Consider the following 21941-nt stretch of genomic DNA (forward strand, 5'->3'; position numbering starts at 1 on the left):
TGCATCACACCAAACAACATTTGTCTAAAAAAACAGATTATTCTTCAGCTCATTAAAGAGCTCGGGTGAAAAAAACGAATAGAGTGTGTGACAACAAAGTAACATCATTTGTGCCACGTGATTAACTACACTACAGTCCACGATGTTCATTCGGGAAAGATCGGGAGACGGACAAGTCACTCGCACAAATGACAGAATTGCCGAGTACCGTGGGAACTCTTGGTCTACCCCCCCGTTATATCGTGTGATATCGTGCTAGACCACGACCACTCCACTCTGGCTACATCTTGCGTCAAGTCGCCCCGTGTAAACTACCCATAATGGCATGCTGGCCTTCATTACAAGAGGATTTGAGTATAGGAGTAAAGAGGTCCTTCTGCAGTTGTGGTGAGACCACATCTGGAGTATTGTGTGCAGTTTTGGTCTCCTAATTTGAAGAAGGACATCCTTGCTATTGAGGCAGTGCAGCGTAGGCTCACGAGGTTAATCTCCGGGATAGCGGGATTGTCATATGAGGAAAGATTGGAAAGAGTGGGCTTGTATTCATTAGAATTTAGAAGGATGAGAGGTTATCTTATAGAAACGTATAAAATGATATAAGGACTGGACAAGCTCGATGCAGGAAAAATGTTTCCAATGATGGGGGCCAAAGTGTAAGAATAAAGGGGAGGCCATTTAAAACTTAGATGAGAAAAAACTTTTACACCCAGAGAGGGGTGAATTTGTGGAAGAGGCCAATTCACTGGATGTATTTAAAAGAGAGTTAGATAAGAGCTCTAGGGGCTAGCGGAATCAAAAGATATGGGGAGAAGGCAGGCACGGGTTACTGATTGTGGATGATTAACCATGAATGGCGGTGCAGGCTCGAAGGGTCAAATGGCCTCCTCCTGCACCTATTTTCTGTTTCTATGTTTCCATAACTTATGAATTTATAAAGACAAAGGCTGTGAGATAAGGCGCAAATGTGGTCAGAAGGGAGAAAGGTGGAAAGGTACAGGGGAAGGGGAAAGGTTGGTTACCTAAAATTGGAGAATTCAATGTTAATGTTCTGCTTGCAATCCAACTGTACAATTTCTCCTCCTCTCAAAAAAATTTAACTCTTAATGTTACCCTTGTAATGGCTCCGACATTGTAGCCATTTTTTTTACTTGTGCCATTAAAAAAGCTTTCACTTTTGACCTTTGTACCATTTTCCCCGATCTGACTCCAATTAGAAGATTGCTTGGAAATTTGTATGCCCTTATTCTTCCCGATAGACTTCGGTTAACTAACCATTTTGCTACCCTGAATTATTCCTAGTCTTTTCTCCTTAACTTTCTAAGTATTAGCAGATGAAATAAGTTAATCTTGGCACCATGTTTGGCACATACATTGTGGGCCAAAGAACTGTTCCTGTGCTTTATTTTTCTATGTCTATTTTATGGTGCAAATAGTTTGTTGGGAGTTGTCTCTGGGCTTCCAAATAGTTGTGGTCATTTTGCTGAATGAAACAAGAAATTAAAGAGGCATGCAGAAACAATACTACAATGATCATGGGCAACTTTACTTGATGATTTGTAAAATCAATTCAGCTATAAAGTGTGGAGGAAACATTAGTGGAGTGTGTACAATTTGACTTTTCAGACCAAAATGTTGAGCAACAAATGAGGGAACAGGTTATCAAAGGCTGGTTATTGTGCTTGGAGAAAAGGTTAGTTCATAATCTTGACCACTGAAGTCCACAAGAGAAGAATGATTCTAACATGTAATTTTAATTTTTGGTAGAAATGAAGTAATTCAATCTTAAACTAAGGTCTTAAATCTAAACAAAGGTATGAGGAATGAATCATTGTCATTAAGCGTGGAAACAGGCCCTGTGGCCCAACTTGCCCACATCAAGCAAAATACACGTCCCACCTGCCTGTATTTGGCCTTTTTCCTTCTAAACCTATCCTATCCATGGACCTGTCCAAATGACTTTTAAACATTGTGATAGTACGAGTCAACTACAATAGATTGTAAGGAGTGAAAGTAGATAGGGAATGGTTCATAGTTAAGAAGAAATGCAGGAACTTCAACAATTTTATGTTCCTGCCTGCTGTGAAAATAAAAAAAGAAATTAACCCAACCGAATTACTCTGAGATGTGCGAAGAAACACCAAGCTACACAAAAATTGATGGGAGTTGTCTATATGCTTGCATGCAATAGAGGTTATGTGGGGACAACATGAAGATTGAAAATTGGGAGCAGCTTCGATTTCACCAAAGAAAGTAAATGCAGAGAGAAAATGCAGAGAGAAAAAAATAGATTATCAGAGTAATCTTGCAGAGAATATATAATGATTTGAATATTGGCTTTGCTACATTTATACATGGCCTTGGTTAGACTGCACTTGGAATATTATATAGAGTTTGATTGTCTTATCATGGAAGGTTTACAACCAAGGTTCACTGGACTGATTCTTGGTGGTGTGGTCATCCATAATTATGCTGAATGACAGAACAAATTTGAAGGGCCAAAACCACCTACTTTTTATCCTATTTTTCTGTTTTAAATGTGGATTCAAGATCTATTCAAGTGAAACTCATCCCAACAGACAGCACTCCCTTAATCAGTACTGGTGCCAATGTTCCATGAATTGAAATTCATTACTTCCACACCCATCTTTCAGTCTATTCAACTCTATCAACTTGGTGACATTATAAGAATTTACTTGGCTATAGTTTTTTTTGCCACAGCCTGCAAAAATCTTTGATATGGCCACTGACAGGGATTCCTTCAAACTGTGGAAAGCTTTTGATATCTTTGGCTTCCTCTCAGAATACTAAATTATACAATGAAAAATCTCCTGGCTCATTTTCCTTCATGTGATGGGCCTGCACCCATTTCAGGTGTAGGAATGTCATAAGTGGATGTCAAATAGGATCTAGCAATGCTTAATTGATGTAGAAACCGGAACAAACTTTTTTTTTGGCTTTCTCCTGCCTGGGAAACAAACATTGCACAATCTGAACAAAGAGCAGTACTTTCACTATTGATATTCCTTAATGTTCACACAAGTAAATGCTCAGGGTCTGAAACAGCAACAAGAAAGAACCAATGTAATACAGTAGACAAGACAAAACATTTCTTCAAGACACATAATAGTGAGTTCTCAATGACTCAACATGTAGCTTATATCAGCTTGTCTATGGATTTAACATTTTACTTCCAAATTGCTCAACATAAAATACTCCCACAAAATAAAATGTTCTATAATAGTACAATTTCAACAACATGTATTGTTACTTACATCTGGCGCAATCTGCACTTTTGAATAACTTTTCACAGAATATTTCCTGCCAAAGTAAAGTGATGTTATCTGTGAAGGATGTTTAATCAATGTGGATTCAGATTCCTGCTTATGTACTGCCTGCAAAAGGGGAAGAAACTATTTTTGATGCAAAATACAATTAATAAAACGGCCTCAAAGCTATTAACAACCATCCGAATATTTAGATAATACCTGTATTACTGAGAAGTCATGTGGGACAACATAGATGTGGAGAACTGCAGCATCAGTATATTGAGTTTGATAAATGACTGTCAGACTATGACATGAGAACTGAGAAGTTTTATCAATTATGACTCCCAGAAGGGAAAATGTTGGCATCTGTAATTCAACGTGAGCCTCATGGACTTCTGATGGTTTCTGTACTCTGTAAGACTGTTCCCTCACGTAGAAAATTGCAAATATATTTTTCCTGTGTCGATCTGTAAAAGAAAAATATATGTAGAACATAATTGTAGCATTTTACTATCAAGCAGGTTGATAACAGTTAAATCTGGTCCTGAATCTCAATTCAGAAACATAACTGCTTGATCTACAATATTCCTTTGTGCTTTATATCTTGGTGTTCATTGATAGAAGACAAGAAATATGTTTTCCAATTGCCAAGATAGATTTCTGAATTGTTTATTTAATTTATTTTTTTCTGGGCATCTGCCCATCATTATGTGGTTAGTATTTATTAAACATACCTAATTTCTCTCTCTCTCTCTCTATCTCCCCCCCACCCAAATCCACTAGTTTCTCATTTTCACCCTACAAATAGCTAACAACGGCCAGTTTAATTTGTCACCGTTACTTTTTTGCATGTCTTTCATTCATTGTTCTTTATCTCTCCACATCACATTATCCCTTATCGTTTCCCTTATCCCTAACCAGTCTGAAGAAGGGTCTCGACCCAAAACATCACCCATGCCTTCTCTCCAGAGATGCAGCCTGTCCCGCTGAGTTACTCCAGCTTTTTGTGTCCATCTTCTTGCCCCTGATCTGCTCTTTTAGCTGCAGTGTTTGCATAGCTGGTCCAGTTGAGTTTCTGATCAATAGTGACCCACGTGAAGTTGATGGTGGAGAACACAAAGATGGTACAATAGAAAATCTTCAGTTTGAATTCCCTGGAACCAAGCAGTATTTAAAGATTGCATATCTTTGGTTTAAAGATATCAATATTTTTCAATCTTTAGCAGTGACATTTTTGTTTACCAAAAAACATTTTCTATTCAATTTGCTGACATGTGTGCCTTCCATTTGCTGTAAAGATTTGTTCACAATATTTTTGGAGGCAAGAGGAGCTGCAACACCAGTTTTGATTAATGGGACCTAAGCATCAGCAAATATTAAATGGGGGCAACAATTATGTGCTGCATGAATCATTTACACAGATGGCTCTTCTATTTGTGACACATACTTGAGATGAATTGGCAGAGATCATCTATCCTGCATTGGTTTATCACAGAGATTTCTTCTCGTGGGATTAATGGAAACACACATGAGCTGTTTTATGTGAGCTTGCTTCACTGATGCAGAATGCAACTATTTCACGGGTACTTAGACTAGCCTGAGATATTGTAGAGATTTTTTTTATTTCAACATGAAGTACCAAATATCTGATAACTCCTTCCAGATACTTCCTCAAAGATATCAGCATTAGTTTATCCATTTGTATACAACTGAAAACAATCTCTTTTGTGTTTATCATGGAAGAAGGTATGAAGACTGGGGAACTTGGGACATTTAATGGAAGTGTCTTGAGGATAGTCAGTACTACGGTCGAGAAGGTGCTGCTCATCCTAAGGCATATAAAGGTAGATAAATCTCCCAGGCCTGTGCAGATATATCCAAGGACACTGTGGGAAGCTAGAGAAGAAATTGCAGGCTGAGATATTTAAATCATCATTAGATACCGATGAAGTGCCAAAAGATTGGAGGACAGCTAATGTTGTGCTCCTATTTAAGAAGGGCTGCAAGGAAAAGTCTGCAAACAACAGACCAGTGAGCCTAACATCTGTGGAGGCAAGTTACTGGAGAGTATTCTGGGGAATACGGTATATTTGCATTTGGATAGATATGGGGTGATTAGAGATAGTCAGCATGGTTTGTACATCAGAGATTGTGTCTCATGAATGTGATTGTTTTTTTTGAAGAAGGAACCAAAAAGGGTGATTAGACTTCAACTCAGCATGGTAAACTGCTGTAGAAGGATAGATCGCATGGGATCTAGGGAGAACTAGCCGAGTGGATTGATAATTGGCTTCATAGAAAGAAGCAGAGGGTAATGGTGGTTAGCTATCTTTCAGCCTGTGGCTAGAGGTGTGCCTCATGGATTGAGGTAGGACCAATTGCTGAAATATATCAACGATTTGGGTGAGAATGTCGAAGGTTTAAATAGCAAGTTTGCAGATTACACTAAAGTGGTATCACAGATCAATTGGGCAAGTGAGGTGAGGAATGGTTCTTCTTCTTCTTCTTGTGCATGGCGTGCACAGCCTAAAGTTGTAAGAAAACCTGTTCTGTTTTATCTTCTGTTTGTGCATGCCAGGTTGATTGCATTTGTCGAAACAGGGTGGACCATGTGAAGGTTGCAATCTCCCACCCCGTGGAATGGTTAATAAAGTTTAATCCAGGTAAGTGTGAGGTGTTGCATTCTAGGACGTCAAACCAGGACTAGAGATTGACAGAGAACTGGGCTCTATTGGGCATTGTAGAGCAGAGGAATGTAGGATTAGGAAGCTTTTAAAAACTAACAGAAGGCAACTTAAAAAGGCAATAATTGGGAGAAAAGATTAAATATAAAGGGAAGATAGCCAATAATATAAAAGAGGATACTCAGATATAAAAGTTTCCTCAGATATATAGAGTCAAAGGGAGGCAAGAGTTTAGAGATACAGTGCAGAAACAGGCCCTTCAGCCCACCGAGTCCAGGCTGACCTGCGACCCCGCACAGTAGCACTATTCTACACACACTTGGGACAACTTATAATTAAAGAAAGCCAATTAACCTACAAACCTGTACATCTTTGGAATGTGGGGAGGATCCGGAGATCTCGGAGAAAACTCATGCAGGTCACAGGGAGAACGTATAAACTCCATACAGACAGCACCCATAGTCAGGATCGAACCATGGTTTCTGCCATTGTAAGGAAGCAACACTACCGCTGTGCCATCATGCTGCCGTGGACATTGGACTACTGGAAAATTACACTGGAGAAGTAGTCATGGGAAATAAAGAAATAGCAGACGATTTGCATATGTTTTTTGCGTCAGTCTTCACAGCGGAAGACACCAGCAACGTGCCGGAAATTCAATAAAGTCAGGGGGCGGAGGTTAATGGAGTTGCTATTACTAAGGAGAATGTGCTCGGGAAGCTGAAAGGTCTGTAGGTAGATAAGTTATCTGGACTAGGACTACACCCCAGTGTTCTGAAAGAGGTAGCTTCAGAGATTGTGAAGGCATTAGTAGTGATCTTTCAAGAATCACTGGAGTCAGGATTGGTCAACTGTAAAATTACAAATGTTACTCCACAGAACAAGAAGCGAGCAAAGCAAAAGAAGGGAAATAATAGGCTGGTTGACCTGACTTCAGTGGTAACTTAGATTTTAGAGTTCATTATTAAGAATGAGCTTTCCGAGTATGGACGCACATGAGAAAATAGGCCGCATGATTTTGTGAAGGAAAGATCTTGTCTGATAAATCTGTTGGAATTCTTCGAGGAATTAAAAAGCATGATCGACAAAAGAGAGTAAGTGGATGTTTTTAACTTGGATTTTCAGGCCTTTGATAAGGCCTTTGATAAGGTGCCATATGCGAGGCTGCTAAAGAAGATGAAAGCCTCATGGTATTGGAGGAAAGATACTATCATGGATAGGCGGTGGGCTGAATTGCAGAAGGCAAAGGGTGGGAATTAAAGGAGCTATTTCTGGTTGGCTTTTGATGACTGGCGGTGTTCCACAAAAGTAGTTGTTGGGTCCGCTACTCTTCACATTTTATATGATTTGGATAATGGAATTGATGGCTTTGGTGGCAGGTTTGTGGGTAACATGAAGATAGGTGGAGGGGCAGTAATATCGAGGAAGCAGGGAGCCTACAGAAGGACTTGGGACAGGTTTGGAGAATGGGCAAAGAAGTTACAAATGGGATACAGTATAGCAAAGTGTGCAGTCATTTAATTTGGTAATAGAAATAAAAACGTACACTTTCTAAATGGGGAGAAGATTCAGAAATCGGTGCAAAGGGACTTGAAGGTGCTGGTGCAGGATTCCCAAAAGGTTAATTTGCAGTTTGAATCCATATTAATGAAGGCAAATGCAATATAAAAGCAGGGATGTAATGCTGAAGCTTTGTAAGGCATGGTCAGACAGAATTTGGAGTATTGTGAGCAGTTTGGGGCTCCATACTAAGGAGGGATGTGCTGGCATTGGAGAGGGTCCAGAGGTTTACAAGAATGATCCTGAGGATTATTGGGTTAACATATGAGAGCCTGTAGCGTTTAACAGCTCTGGGCCTGTACTCGCCGCGGTTTAGAATTACGAGGTGGGATCTCATTGAAACTTACCAAAGAGTGAAAGGCCCAGATAGAGTGGATGTGGGGTGGGTGTTTCCACTAGTGGGAGATTTTAGGACCAGAGGGCACACACTCCGCATAAAAGGACATACCTTTAGAAAGGACACAAGGAGGAATTTTGTTAGCCAGAGGGTGGTGAATCTGTGGAATTCATTGCCATAGACGGCGTTGGCCAAGTCATAGGGTATTTTTAAAGCGGAGATTGACAGGTTCTTGATTAGTAAGGGCGTCAAAGGTTACGGGGAGAAGGCAGGAGAATGGGGTTGGAAGGGAAAATTAGATCAGCCAGTGACTCGATAGGCCAAATGGCCTAATTCTGCTCCTATGACTTTTGAACTTATTTGCGTAGGTACAGTTTCTTGAAAGTGGCATCACAGGTAGATGAGGTGGTCAAGTAGGCTTTCAGCACATTGGTCTTCATTAGTTAGGGTATTGAGTATAGAAGTTGGGATAGACACATCTGCAGTTTCTTCTTACACATAGAAGTTGGGATGTTATGTTACAGTTGTACAAGATGTTGGTGTGGCCACATTTGGAGTATTGCGTTCAATTTTAGTTACTCTGCGATAGTCATAGATAGAGGCATACAGTGTGGAAACAGGCCCATTGGCCCAAATTGCCCACACCGACCAACATGTCCCATCTACACTAGTCCCACTTGCCCATGTTTGGCCCATATCCCTCTAAACCTGACCTATCCATGTTTAAAAGATTTTTAAATATTGCGATAGTCACAGCCTCATCTACCTCCCCCAGCTGCTTGTTCCATATACTCACCAGCCTTTGTGTGAAAAAGTGACCTCTCAGATTTCTATAAAATGTTTCCCCCTTCACATTCAACTTATGCCCTCTAGTTCTTGATTCCCCTACTCTGGGCAAGAGACTGTGCGTCTACCAGATCTATTCCTCTCATGATTTTTACACCTCTATAAGATCACCCCTTATTCTCCTGCGCTCCAGGGGTTAAAGTCCCAGCCTGCTCAACCTCTCACTATAGCTCAGACCCTCGAGTCCTGGCAACATCTTTGTAAATCTACTCTGCCACCTTTCCAACTTGACAACATCTTTCTTATAACAAGGTGCCCAGAAATGAACACAACACTCTAAATGGAGCCTCACCAACGTCTTAGAAAATCTGACCTCCCAATTTCTATACTTAATACCCTGACTGATGAAAGCCAATGTGCCAAAAGTTTTTTTTACCTCCCCATCTACCTGTGACGCCACCTTCAAGGAACTATGCACCTATAGCAAGGGTATTGTTGAGCTTGAGGATCACAGCTTGAGGATCAGGGGGAAATCCTTTAAAACCGAGATGAGAAGAACTTTTTTCACATAGACAGTGGTGAATCTCTGGAACTCTCTGCCGCAAAGGGTAGTCGAGGCCAGTTCATTGGCTATATTTAAGAGGGAGTTAGATGTGGCCCTTGTGGCTAAGGGGATCAGAGGGTATGGAGAGAAGGCAGGTACGGGATACTGAGTTGGATGATCAGCCATGATCATAATGAATGGCGGTGCAGGCTCGAAGGGCCGAATGGCCTACTCCTGCACGTAATTTCTATGTTTCTATTGTTAAGCTGGAAAAAACGCAGGGAAGATTTACAAGGATGCTGCCAGGACACGTTGGCCTGGGCAGGCTAAAGCTTTATTCCTTGGTATGCAAGAGGATGAGGATACACGAGGATGATGTGGGATTTTAGAGAAATAGATAGGATAGATGCACACAGACTTTTATCCAGAATAGGGGAATCAAGAACCAGAGAAGTTAGATTTAAGGTGAGAGGAGAAATTCAACGGGAACCTGAGGGTGGTGGGTATATGGAACGAGCTGCCAGAGGAGGTATCTGAGACAGGTATTATAACACCATTTAAAAGACATTTGGACAGGTACATGGACAGGAAAGGTTTAAAGGGATATGGGTACCTGCGGGCAGGTGGAGCTTGTGTAGGTGGGGCATCTTTGTTGGCAAGGGCAAGTTGGGCTGAAGTGCCTGTTTCCATGATGTAAGACTCTGACTTTATATATTAAATATTGATACCTCAGGCATAAAGCAATCTGCAAATTTTATCATTGTATTTGGCTGGTAAATTCAGATGTCTTCGCGGTTGCCATTCTTTAATGCACCATACGAAGCATTACAATTGCATTGTACAAGAAAATCACTTAACAGCATACAACAAACATCCACGGTGCATATTTGTTGAGTGGTTGTATGAACCTTCACTTTGTTTGATATTCTGCAAGCTTACTTTTTGTCATGGAACCATCTTATATCATTTTTTTCTACGCTCTAACGCTGGAGGTTATCATCTTTTTACCTTTCACTTTGCAATACCAAGATATTTTTCCACACTAACATCCGTTCACATCTCCTTTAAACTTTGCCCCTCACATCTTAAATCTATGCCCTTTAGACTTTGACAATCCCACTCTGGGAGAAAAGTTCTGGCCGTCTACCTGATCTATACCTTTCATAATTTATACACATTTATCATGTCTCTCCTCAGCCTCTGATGTACCAGAGAGAACAATTTAGATGTATGCAACCTTTCCTTGTACCTTCAAATTCAGGCAGCACTCTGGTAAATTTCTTCTACACCCTTTCCACTTGACTCCTCTTGAAGGTGGACATAATTAAAGCATATAAATGACCTGGATATATATATATAAATGACTTGGATGTAAATATAAATGAGATTGAGTAGGTCTGCTGATGACACCAAAATTGTAAGGTGACAATGAAGAAGGCTGTCAAACAATACAGTGGATATAAATTAGCTGCAGAAATGGACAGAGAAATGGAAGCTGGAGTTTAACCCGAGTAAATGCAAGATGTTGCACTTGGGGAGTTTGAATATAAGGGGAAAGTATACAGATAGTAGCAAGACTCTGAACAGCATTGATGTGCAGAGGGATCTTGGGGGTCCAAGTTCATAGCTCACTGGATGTGGCAGCATAAATAAATAAGGTTGTAAAAAAGGCAAAAAGTATGCTTGCCTTCATTGCTAGGGGATTGAATATAAGAGTCAGGAAGTCATGATGCAGTTCCATAGGATTTTGATGAGGCCTCATTTGCAGCATTACATGCAGTTCTGGTCGCCCCATTACAAGAACGATGTGGAGGCTTTGGAAGGGGGCAGAGGAGATTTACCAGAATGCTGCCTGGATCAGAGGGTTTCAACTACAGGGAGAGGTTGTATGGACTTGGATTTCTCTGGAATATCAGAGGTTGCGGGGAGACTTGATAGAAGTATATAAAATCATGAGGGGCATAGATAGGGTAGACAGTCAGAACCTTTTTTCCAAGGATATAAATGTCCAACACTAGTGGGGGTATAAAAGGTAAGAGGTAAATATAAAAGGTGAGGGGGAAAGTTTAATGGAGATGTGCGGGGCAAGCTTTTTTACACAGACAGTAGTGGGGGCCTGGAACGCTTTGTCAGCAGTGGGGGTGGCGGCAGATATAATAGTGCCGTTTAAGAGGCTTTTAGATAGGCACATGGAAGTGCAGGGAATAGAGGGATGGATCATGTATAGGCAGATGAGATCAGTTGTAACTTGCCATCATGTTCGGCAAAAACATTGTGTGCCGAAGGAGACATTCCTGTCCTGTACTGTTCTATGCTTGATGTGATGTTCTTCCCTGACATCTAGATATGTCCTCTCTTACCAGATATTCACAATAACAAAGCACGACTTTCATTTCTTGCATTTGGAAAGTGACAGCATCTCTTTAAGAGAAAAAATAACTGCATTATTTTTACAAATAACAAGTACTATGTACAGAAAGTAAATTAGAAATAAATGTACCTTTCAAACAAACAAAATGAGGTAGATGAATTGCTGTGACAACGTTGTCCTCTGCCACAATGTTAAATAACGGACCACAATATTCTGTTTCCTTTATCACAATAATAGGGGCATATTCATTCCACGAGCAGTATCGGTAAGCAATTGTTATTGCACTTTTGATTTCCCATCTCAGTCCAGTTATAAAACATTCATAAAAACCTTCCTCAGGAAGGTAAATTCTAAACAAACATATAAGCAGTCATAAATTTTGAATACAGAATTTAAAATCTGATAATAATGCACTTTTATCCCAGTTTACCTAAAATGCAGATCACGCTCGGAGACTTGAGGTTCGACCACTCTCCATTTTGTTTCATCCTTAAACAAATAAAAATAAGAAGTAAAATGATAGCAAGAGATGGGACTGCATAAACAAGACCAGGTATAAAACCTAATTAACTTACATCTTTGAGTCCACAAATGTCGCAGGACTTTAAGCGGTTGTAACCAAGCTCTAGAAATCTGTTGTCGTGTCCTATGTTGAAAGGTCAAAAGATTCTGCTTGAAAGCTTAATATTTCAAATATATTTGAAAATATATTGTAATATTTGAAATATATGCACTATATGTATTCTTATGATTACATGATTCTACAGTAAAAAGTTTAGATTAACAATAGACAATAAAAAGTAATACACAAATGAAAAACAAAATTCCAGTGCCGAAAATAACTGAATAAAAATTTTTTTTAGATATCAATATTAAAAAAATAGTTTGATTATTTTAAACATGATAATTAATTTACTGAACTGCATATATGCTCTTGTAGTCTCAAAATGCTGGAGTAACTCAGCGGGACAGGCAGCATCTCTGGAGAGAAGGAATGGGTGATGTTTTGGGTTGAGACCCTTCTTCAGACTGAAGTCAGGAGAGTGGGTGGGACAGAGATAGAATGTAGTCAGGGAAAGTAAGACTGGTGGGAGAACTAGGAAGGGGGAGGGAATGGAGAGAGAGGGAAAGCCAGGGCTATTTGAAGTTAGAGAAGTCAATGTTCATACCACTGTAAGCTACCCAAGCGAAATAAGAGGTGCTGTTCCTCCAATTTGCACTGGGCCTCATTCTGACAATGGAGGAGGCCCAGGACAGAGAGGTCAGATTGGGAATGGGAGGGGGAGTTAAAGTGCTGAGCAATCGGGAGATCAGGTAGGTTAAAGCGGACCGACCGGATGTGTTCAGCGAACAATCGCTGAGCCTGCGCTTGGTCTCGTCGATGTACAGGAATTGACACCTGGAACAGCTGATACAGTAGATGAATTAGAGGAGGTGTAAGTGAACCTCTGCCTCATTTGGAAAGACTGTCGGGGTCCTTGGATGGAGTCGAGGAAGAAGGTAAAGGGACAGGTGTTGCATCTCCTGCAGTTGCAGGGGAAAGTACCTGGGGAGGGTGTGGTTTAGGTGGGAAGGGAAGAATTGACCAGGGAGTTGCGGAGGGAACGGTCTCTGCGGAAAGCTGAAAGGGTTGGAGATGGAAAGATGTGGCCAGTAGAAGATCCCGTTGGAGGTGGCAAAAAAATATTGGAGGATTACATGCTGTATGCGACGGCTGATGGGGTGGAAGTTGAGGCCAAGGGAAACTCTGTCCTTATTACGAATTGGGGGAGGGGGAGCAAGAGCGGAGCTGCGGGATTTCGAGGAGACCCTAGTGAGAGCCTCATCTGTAATGGAAGAGGGGAACCCCAGTTTCCTAAAGAATGAAGACATCTCCGAAGACCTGGTATGGAAATCCTCATTCTGGGCACAGATGTGACATAGACGGAGGAATTACAGAAAGCTGGATGGGAAGAAGTGTAGTCTGCATAGCTATGGGAGTCAGTGGGTTTGTAATAAATGTCGGTCAATAGTCTGTCTCCTGTGATGAACGGTGAGATCTAGAAACGGTAGGGAGATGTCGGAGATGGTACAAGTGAATTTGAGTGCAGGATGGAAATTAGTCATGAAGTTGATGAAGTCAGTGAGTTCTGCGTGGGTGCAGGAGGTAGCACCTATGCAGTCGTCAATGTACCGGAGGTAGAGTTTGGGGATAGGGCCCATGTACGCCTGGAACAGTGATTGTTCGACGTACCCTACAAAGAGGCAGGCATAGCTGGGGCCCATGCGAGTGCCCATAGCTACGCCTTGGATTTGGAGGAAGTGGGAGGAGTCTAAGGAGAATGCATATATGCTTTGCTAAAAGGAACTCAATATATTAGAATATTCTTAAATTGCCACAACACCTGAGATTGTAAGGTGATTTAAGATTAAAGGATTCAGTTGGCCAACTATTATACATTCTGGCCTTCCAAAAGAGTTTTGACCCACATCTTTCACATCTTAATAAAAAAATCACCAATAACACTTGGGAAGCACAGCAGTAACCTACCCGATGTGCGTTCGCTCTCTGTAGTGCTAGGTTCAAATGCTATCGATGTGGTCCAATCTAAAATGCATTTGAAAAAAAACTTTAGATGGCCACAATCAAGCGTCAAGTCAGAAAACAACACAACAATCCTTTTGTTTTCATCTCATATATAATGTCTAACCATATTACACAATGTCATTTAAAAATTGAGTCAGAGTTGTACAGTGAGAGGAGTCAAAGATTTGTGCCATCTCCAGCAATAGAGACCCATACACCATCCACTAATTTCACTCCTGCCATCGGGAAGATATAGGAGGCTGACTGCCAAAGATTGCTGAGCTGTAACGTTCAAGTTCAGGAACAGTTTCTTGCCTACAGCCATCAGGCTATTAAACACTACAACTTCCAAATAAGCTCCGAACTACATGGAGTTAGGGGCATTGGTTTTGTTTATTTGCACTATTATTGTTTGTTAGTTTTTATGTGAATGTTTCTATTATATATATATATATATATATTACATTATATTTATTATATATATTTATTATAGAATATATATAATATATATAATATAGATAACTTTTTCTTCTCATTTATTATATTGTTCACAGAGTACTATGTTTACATATTCCGTTCAGCTGCTAGCAAGTAAGAATTTAATTGTTCTGTCTGGGGCAGATGACAATAAAACACTTCTTTGTTTTAACTTAAAGAAAAAATGCCAATTTCTTGGTAATATTAATTTGAAATTCTGATGATTACCTGATGATGTACCTTGGGGAAACGTGCCAGCAACTATATAAAAAGAAGAAATTGAACAGTTTGCAAGAAGGTGTTCACAATAAAACACAAGATGACAGTAATGAAACATTTTATTGACAAAAATATTCTTTGATCATAATAAAAATCTCTAATATTCATTTTATTCTACTGCAGACAAGAGACAATAGGGGCAGGAGTAGGTCACCTGCTCCCATACGTTTGTCCCGTCATTTAATGCGTTTGTGGCTTCAACTCCTCTTCCACACCAGTTCACCATAACACTAAATTCCCTGATCTTGCAAAAATGTATCTGCTTTCACCATAAGTGTTTCTAAGATCTACTCTCCATAACCCTCTGGGTAGAGATTTCAGAAATTAACAATCCTCTTACAAAATAAATTTCACTGCTACTTTGGTTCATTTAACCACCCCTTTACCTTGAAACTAGGACCCTTCCTCCCAATAGACAAAGCATCATAACATCTACACTGTGCTGATCCCTCAGCATCTTATATATCCCGATATATCACCCCTCATTCTTCTAAACTCCAAAGAATGCAGGCCAAAACAGGTTCAGCCACTGCTCATAGGAAAATCCACTAATTCCTGCATCCTGCACAATTATAACTAAGCCTTCCTATTTTTGCTGTCAAATCCCTCTGCAGTAAAGGTCAAAATACCATTAGCGTTCTTAACCACTTGTTTAACAAGCCGATTAGCTTTCTGTAATTCATTGAATTTGCAATTAATTGTGGTCCTTCTTTACTCATTTGTGGGTTTGTTTTTCCATTTAGCAAAAAATCTGCATTTTGATTCCTCCTATCGAAGTCCAGTACTTCACATTTTACCACATTAAACTCTGCTTGCCAAGTTTTCGCTCTATCACTCCATCTTTCTATATTCCTTCTGCGGGGTCACAATATCTTCTCCACAACATATCCTTCCACGTATTTTTTCTGTCATTAGCAAACTTGGATTCTTTACATTTTGCCCTGTCCTCCAGGTTATTAATAGAAAGAGTAAATAATTGAGGGCCAAGAACAGATCCCAGCGTACTCCACTAGTTTGATTTGGCCAGCCCATAAAAGAGTAATTTATTACAACTCTTAATTTTCATTTTCTGCATGATAGCCATTTTTGTATTTGAACTGGTATATGTGGGGTTTTTTGTCCAAGAAATACGTTCCGCAAAATAATTAGTTATTATGATGATGCGCTATGATGAGATGATTAGATTTCTTCATAATTTGTGTGGTGCATCAGGAATTATTTTTTAGGGCAGCATTTTACAGATCCTATTTGAATACAGCCTATTTTAGATTTGATCATGCATAAAGTGGAAGGATTAATAAAAGATCTTCTTGATCTCTGAATGTGCATTGCAACTAGATAAGGTGGCAAGGAAAGTTCTGCATTGTTGCCTCAGTAGGGGAGGTTGGATAAACCTATCGAAGGTAGACAAAAATGCTGGAGAAACTCAGCGGGTCAGGCAGCATCTATGGAGCGAAGGAAATAGGCAACGTTTCGGGCCGAAGCCCTTTCTTTTCGGACAGTGCAAGCCAGCGAGGACGGTAAAATGTTCAACTAGTGAGTAGTGTTTTGACGAAGGTAGAAAGACACGCATACACACACATACATACAAGATGAGACTTTTGTAGGTATAGAGATAAATAGCACATTTCATTTATTTTAAAATGGGCATATCTACATCATCAGCATTTCTCTTTCTGGAGTATGTTTGAAAAATAATTATAAATATCGTCATGTTTTGAATGCAATGAGATACATATATTTAGAGTTATGTTATATGCACTTTCTAAATTAACAAGAAGGTAAAGTAAAACATTACTTGTGTAATCAATGGTTCCGGATCCATCTGGAGCTGTAAAACATAAGCAAAACATTGTGACCAATAAAGCTGTATGACATTAACTGATGACTGCATTTCTGATTTCCAATCTAATTCCTTTTACAAAATGTTTTGTATATTTTCATAAAATATTCAGTGAAATATTTCAAATAAAGCAGTTTGTCCAAGCAGCTCCTCAAAAACTGTTGAACTCCTATGCATGAAGTGGTTGTGTTGGGACTTCTGTTTGTGGTATACTGTATAGAATAGAATAGATTCGGACGTAAATGTCTATGGGTTGGTTGGCAAGTTTACAGATGACTCCAACATTGTTGTGGTCATGGACTGTGAGGAAGGCTGTCAAAGTAATCAAAGGAATATATATATAAGCTAGAGAAATGAGCTAAGAAATGGCTGATGGATTTTTATCCAAGCAAGTGTTGAGTGTTGCAATTTGGGTGGTTAAATGAAAGGAGAAAATATACAATTAATGGCAAGACCCTTAACAGCAGTGAAGTACAAAGGGATCTTGGGGTCAAGTCCATAACCCTCTGAAAGTGGCAACATAAGTAGATAAAGTGGTAAATAAGGCACATGGAATGCTTAAGAGACACAAAAAGCTGGATTAACTCAGCGGGTCAGGCAGCATCTTTGGGGAAAAGGAAAATTACATTTTGGGTCGAAAAGTCACCTGTTCCTTTTCCCCAGAGATGCTGCCTGACCCGCTGAGTTACTCCAGCTTTTTGTGTCTATCTTCGGTTTAAATCAGAATGGACAAAGGGGAAGTGCATCAAAAATGTAGGTGTCCTCAAATAAATTCCAGTAAATTTGTTTCCAAGCATTTGCAGCATTGTGTGCAGCACTGGTTGCCCATTACAGAAAGGATGTGCAGGTTTTGGAGAGGGTGCAGAAGAGGTGTACCCGGAACCTACCTGGATTAGAAGATATTAGCTATGAGGAGGGGATTTGGATTGTTCTCACTAGAGTGTCGGAGACTGAGGAAATGCTGATAGAATCTGCTAATAGAAATTTATGAGACACACGGATAGGGTAGACAATCATAAAGTAGAAATATGAAATTGCAGATGCTGGAAAGACATAAAAAGACACAAGGTGCTGGACTAACTCAGCAGGTCGTCAGCATGTCCTTTTAGGGCCTGTCCCACTTACGTGTCCTTGGCATGCAAATTACACGACCTCATGGTCACGTTGAGGCGCACGGGCATCATATGGCCGCGCGAAGCCGGTCACACTTAGAAGCGCAGAGGGGAATGTAGTTGTGCGCGACAACGCGCGGGGCTCCTAAATTTTTGTAGTGAACAAAATCTTCGTACGCCAACGGCCTGTCGCGGAACTGACAGCCAAAGTGGGACAGGCCCAAGACCCTGGCGCGACGCTACGTCTCACCTCCAACAGCAGCAGAAGCAGGCAAACGATCGCAGAACTCGGCCTGGGGCTCACGGCCGTTGCGGTCCGGATCCGCCCCCACCTCTACTCTCAGAGCAGGACCAAGAAAATTGAAGATAGACACAAAATGCAGGAGTAACTCCGCGGGACCGGCAGTATCCCTGGAGAGAAGCAATGGGTGACGTTTCGGGTCAAAACCCTTCTTTTCAGACTGAAGAAGAGTCTCGACACGAAACATCACTCATTGCTTCTCTCCAGAGATGCTGCCGGTCCCGCTGAATTACGCCAGCTTTGTGTCCATCTTCAAATGACGTCACGTGCTCCAGACGACTGTGCGTATGCATGTAATCGCGCCCGACCTTCGCGGGACCATCGCGGCTCAACGCGACCACTAGGTCGCGTAATTTGCGTGCCAATGACACGCAAGTGGGACAGGCCTTTTTGGCTCACACCTTCCTTTCATCGCTAACCTTTGTCCAACCATCTGTCTATCAAGAAACCACTCACCTGTATCACCCGTTACTTGCTAGGCTATCTCGCGCCCCTCCTCACTTCTAGCTTTTCCCCCCCCCCCCCCCCCCCCCCGCCCAATCAGTCTGAAGAAAGATCCCGACCCAAAACGTCGCTCATCCATGTTCTCCAGAGATGCTGCCTGACCCACTGAGTTATTCAGTATTGTCTCTTTTTTTAGATCGTCAATCTTTTTCCCACAGTGAAAACGCAGGCGGGCATAGGTTTAAGGTTAGCGGGGAAACGTTTAAAGTAGATGCTCGGTGCCCGGACCTTCACTGCCAAGGCAGAAGAGGGGCCAGATACAATAGTGACATTTAAGTGGCTTTTAGATAGGCACATGGATATGCAAGGGATTTATTGATTGCATCGGACTCACCACCTCAACTGACAGCGTCCCAGATATCAACAATTCTCAGTGTGATGTTCTCCTTAAATCACCTTTACAATGTCTTCCTCTTATCTTAAGCCAATACCATTTTACACTCCTACCATGGGATGACAATTCTACTGTCTATCCTATATTTTCCTCTTATAATTTTATATATCCCATCAGGTCATCCTTCAATCTATTTTGCTTATCATTCAGCCCATCAAATCTCTTCCCATAACTAAATTCCTCCAATCCAGGCAATATCTTGGTGAATCCCCTGTGCACACGCTCCAGCACAACCACATCCTTCCCACCAAGCCGCACGGCAGAAGGCTTACCGCCGAGCCACGTAATAGATAGCTTCCTGCTGAGCTGCAGTTGTGGCTAGCGGGTTGGAGCCCGCAGCTGATGGAGTATGGGTCAGTGGAGCCCACGGCCAATGGAGCCTGGGTCCGTGAAGCCCGCGGCCAATGGAGCCTGGGTCTGGGCCATAAAGGCCTCAGGAGGGGACACTGCAACGGTAGTGGAGAGATCAGTGCGGAGGTCAATGAGGGCACCGGTCGATGGACGAGGACGGACCACGCAGAGCGAGGACGCCGCTGCTGAGGGAAGGAACAAAGGAGGGTCTGCCATGGGGGGAACCGCTGTGAGGAAGGGGGAAGAACAAGGTCACTGGGTCATAGGGCTCGACGCACGGAGCCGCTAAATCCATCTGGAGGACATCCGTCACTTCCGCTATATGGTATTAATGCAAGAAACGCGTACTTTCCTACCTGTTTAAAACCGCCAAAATGTTGAATATCTGCGCTGAAAAAAATTGTGGTAGTCGGGGTAAGTGTGAGGGACATGTACCCAACTTCAGAATTCCAAAAGTGAAGCTAAATGAAGGTATAGAGAAGCGAGAACTGAAGGGAGAACAGCAGCTAAAGTGCCTAAACATTGGCCGTGCAGATATCGGAATTGAAAATATTGTGAATTATCGCGTTTGCTCACTGCATTTCATCAAGTAAGGCATTATTTGTGTTTTTTCTTGATTCCTTTGGTATCTAAAAATTCTCAGAAGTGATAAATCTGGCTGTAAATTTGTCTTCAGGTGCGTTTTCATTTTGTATGTAAAAACCCACTTGGGAACCATGGGCGATTTAAAAAAATTACAGCCAGATTTATCACTTCTGAAACTTTTTAGATGCCAAAGGAATCAAGAAAAAACACAAATAATGCCTTACTTGATGAAATGCAGTGAGCAAACGGCCAATATTCGCCAAGCACTCTGGCTGTTGTTATCCCTTCAGCTCCCGCTTCTATCTACCGTAATTTCTCATCATTTTTGGAATTCTGAAGTATGCTAAATGTCTCACACGCTTATCCCGATTTCCATAATTATTTACAGCGCAAAAATTGACAATTTCAGCGGTGGGTTTTAACGGGCCCGCTACGCTGGAATCAATGGTAAGTGTCTACCTGCAGTTCATCGCGTGTAATCCATTTGGAGTAGCGTAGCAACAGTATGGGTCGTGACCCGACTGCCGTGAAACCTCCCTATACATATCCAACTCCTATTTGACTTCCCAAAATAACATTGCTAATTCATACATTGCCATCAAATCGGACAACATCGTTACGTTTTATTAATTTGGAATATGTGATCCTTCCCAAATAAAACAGCCCGGAGAAGTAACCAACCAAAGGGGCACATACTTGTGTAATGTTGAACAATTGCAGACTCTGCCCGAAGTCCAGACTCTGCGACCGTGTCATCGTCGTTCAGTGGGAGGTGACCGGACGCCAAGGTGATGAGCTCGGGGCTCCAACGCCCCACCTGCCAGCTGCTGCCCTCGATCTCCGCGATCAACCTCTCCTTCACATCCTCGATCGTGTCGTCCGGCCTTACCTCCACCCTCACCTCCTTTCCATCGGCCAGCAAAACAGTTACTTCAAAGGAGTTCGATTCATCGCTGTCGTCGCTCATTGTTATTTACACCAGTAAAGAGCATTCGCTGCGAAGGAGAGGTGAAAAAAACCCGGACTGTTTGATTTACTTATGGCGCAGCGCTAAAGGACTGCCGCCGCCGCCGCCGCTGCCCATCCCCGCGCTCCCGGAGCGCACCTCGAGCGCGCGGCGACAGCAGCCACCAACGGTCGCGGGCCGGCAGTGCACGGCACGCGCTGGCTGTTATTCAAATGAAGGGGCCGCACTTGGTGGAGGCCTGCCATCTTGAATAGGGCAAATCATACATGACGGCAATAAAAGTTACAGGCAATAATAATTTAACCTTCATTGAGACAAATTGTGTTAGTTCATTTCTTCCCCTTCATCTGCTTTACACCAAAGGTTATAGAGCTCCTCTGTAATCTTGGCTTTACACCAATAGGGCGGGTTTCCTTAGAGCTGGTGAAGAGAGGTATGTGGGCAGCTCACCAGAGGTCAGAGCTCTGATTCCATCATTTCGAATATGCCCATTGAAGATGACATGTCCAGTTTGCTGCACACCCTATCACGTCCATATTTGCTGGAAGAGCACTGTTGCAATGTGAAATGAAATGTGAAGAATTGGCATGTTGCATCTTCCTGGGAGAATCACAGAGTAGCAGATTAATTCACTCTACGTTAGTTGAATATATCTGTCTTCACAAAAGACGAGTTAATAAAATAATCCAGCCAGATGATTTAGATGTCTATCCTACTAAAATTATACTATAGATTGAAAGGCCCTTAAATTATGAGATTTTAAATGTGCCAGATTTGAGTTGATCTTCAAAATACCATATCACAATGACCACAAGACAGTATCTCCCATCAGGAGCAGATTGAAAGAGGGTGTACTGTCATAATTTGAAGCACCACAGCCAATTATATGGATGATTGCCCCCTTACACGAAGAAATAGAGTGATTTTTAAAAAAGCCAGATGGCATAAGAGGCATAAGAATCAGGAAATCATTTCTAGTTTTATAAAACTTTGGTTCAGCCGCATTTGGAGTAT

The 21941-nt window shown here is 41.5% G+C and overlaps 1 protein-coding gene across 3 annotated transcripts in view; it reads right to left on the minus strand.

Moving 5' to 3' along the window:
* LOC129709482 (uncharacterized) overlaps positions 1-21342 on the minus strand; it is a 118415-nt gene extending 97073 nt beyond the window's left edge. The window contains exons 1-9 of one of the 3 annotated variants that reach the window (XM_055655903.1): positions 20657-21342; positions 16669-16701; positions 14820-14852; positions 14079-14135; positions 12124-12194; positions 11979-12037; positions 11678-11898; positions 3486-3733; positions 3273-3392 (exon numbers count right to left, since the gene is read on the minus strand). In XM_055655903.1, the coding sequence (XP_055511878.1) occupies positions 3273-3392; positions 3486-3733; positions 11678-11898; positions 11979-12037; positions 12124-12194; positions 14079-14135; positions 14820-14852; positions 16669-16701; positions 20657-20927 (1113 nt within the window). In that variant the 5' untranslated portion in view covers positions 20928-21342. Of the gene's footprint in view, positions 1-3272; positions 3393-3485; positions 3734-11677; positions 11899-11978; positions 12038-12123; positions 12195-14078; positions 14136-14819; positions 14853-16668; positions 16702-18075; positions 18359-20656 lie in introns of those variants that run through there. The other 2 variants (XM_055655904.1, XM_055655905.1) reach the window with 2 other exon arrangements.
* Between the last annotated feature and the right edge of the window lie 599 nt (positions 21343-21941).

Source organism: Leucoraja erinacea, chromosome 25, assembly GCF_028641065.1.
Source record: "Leucoraja erinacea ecotype New England chromosome 25, Leri_hhj_1, whole genome shotgun sequence".
Lineage (NCBI taxonomy): Eukaryota > Metazoa > Chordata > Chondrichthyes > Rajiformes > Rajidae > Leucoraja > Leucoraja erinaceus.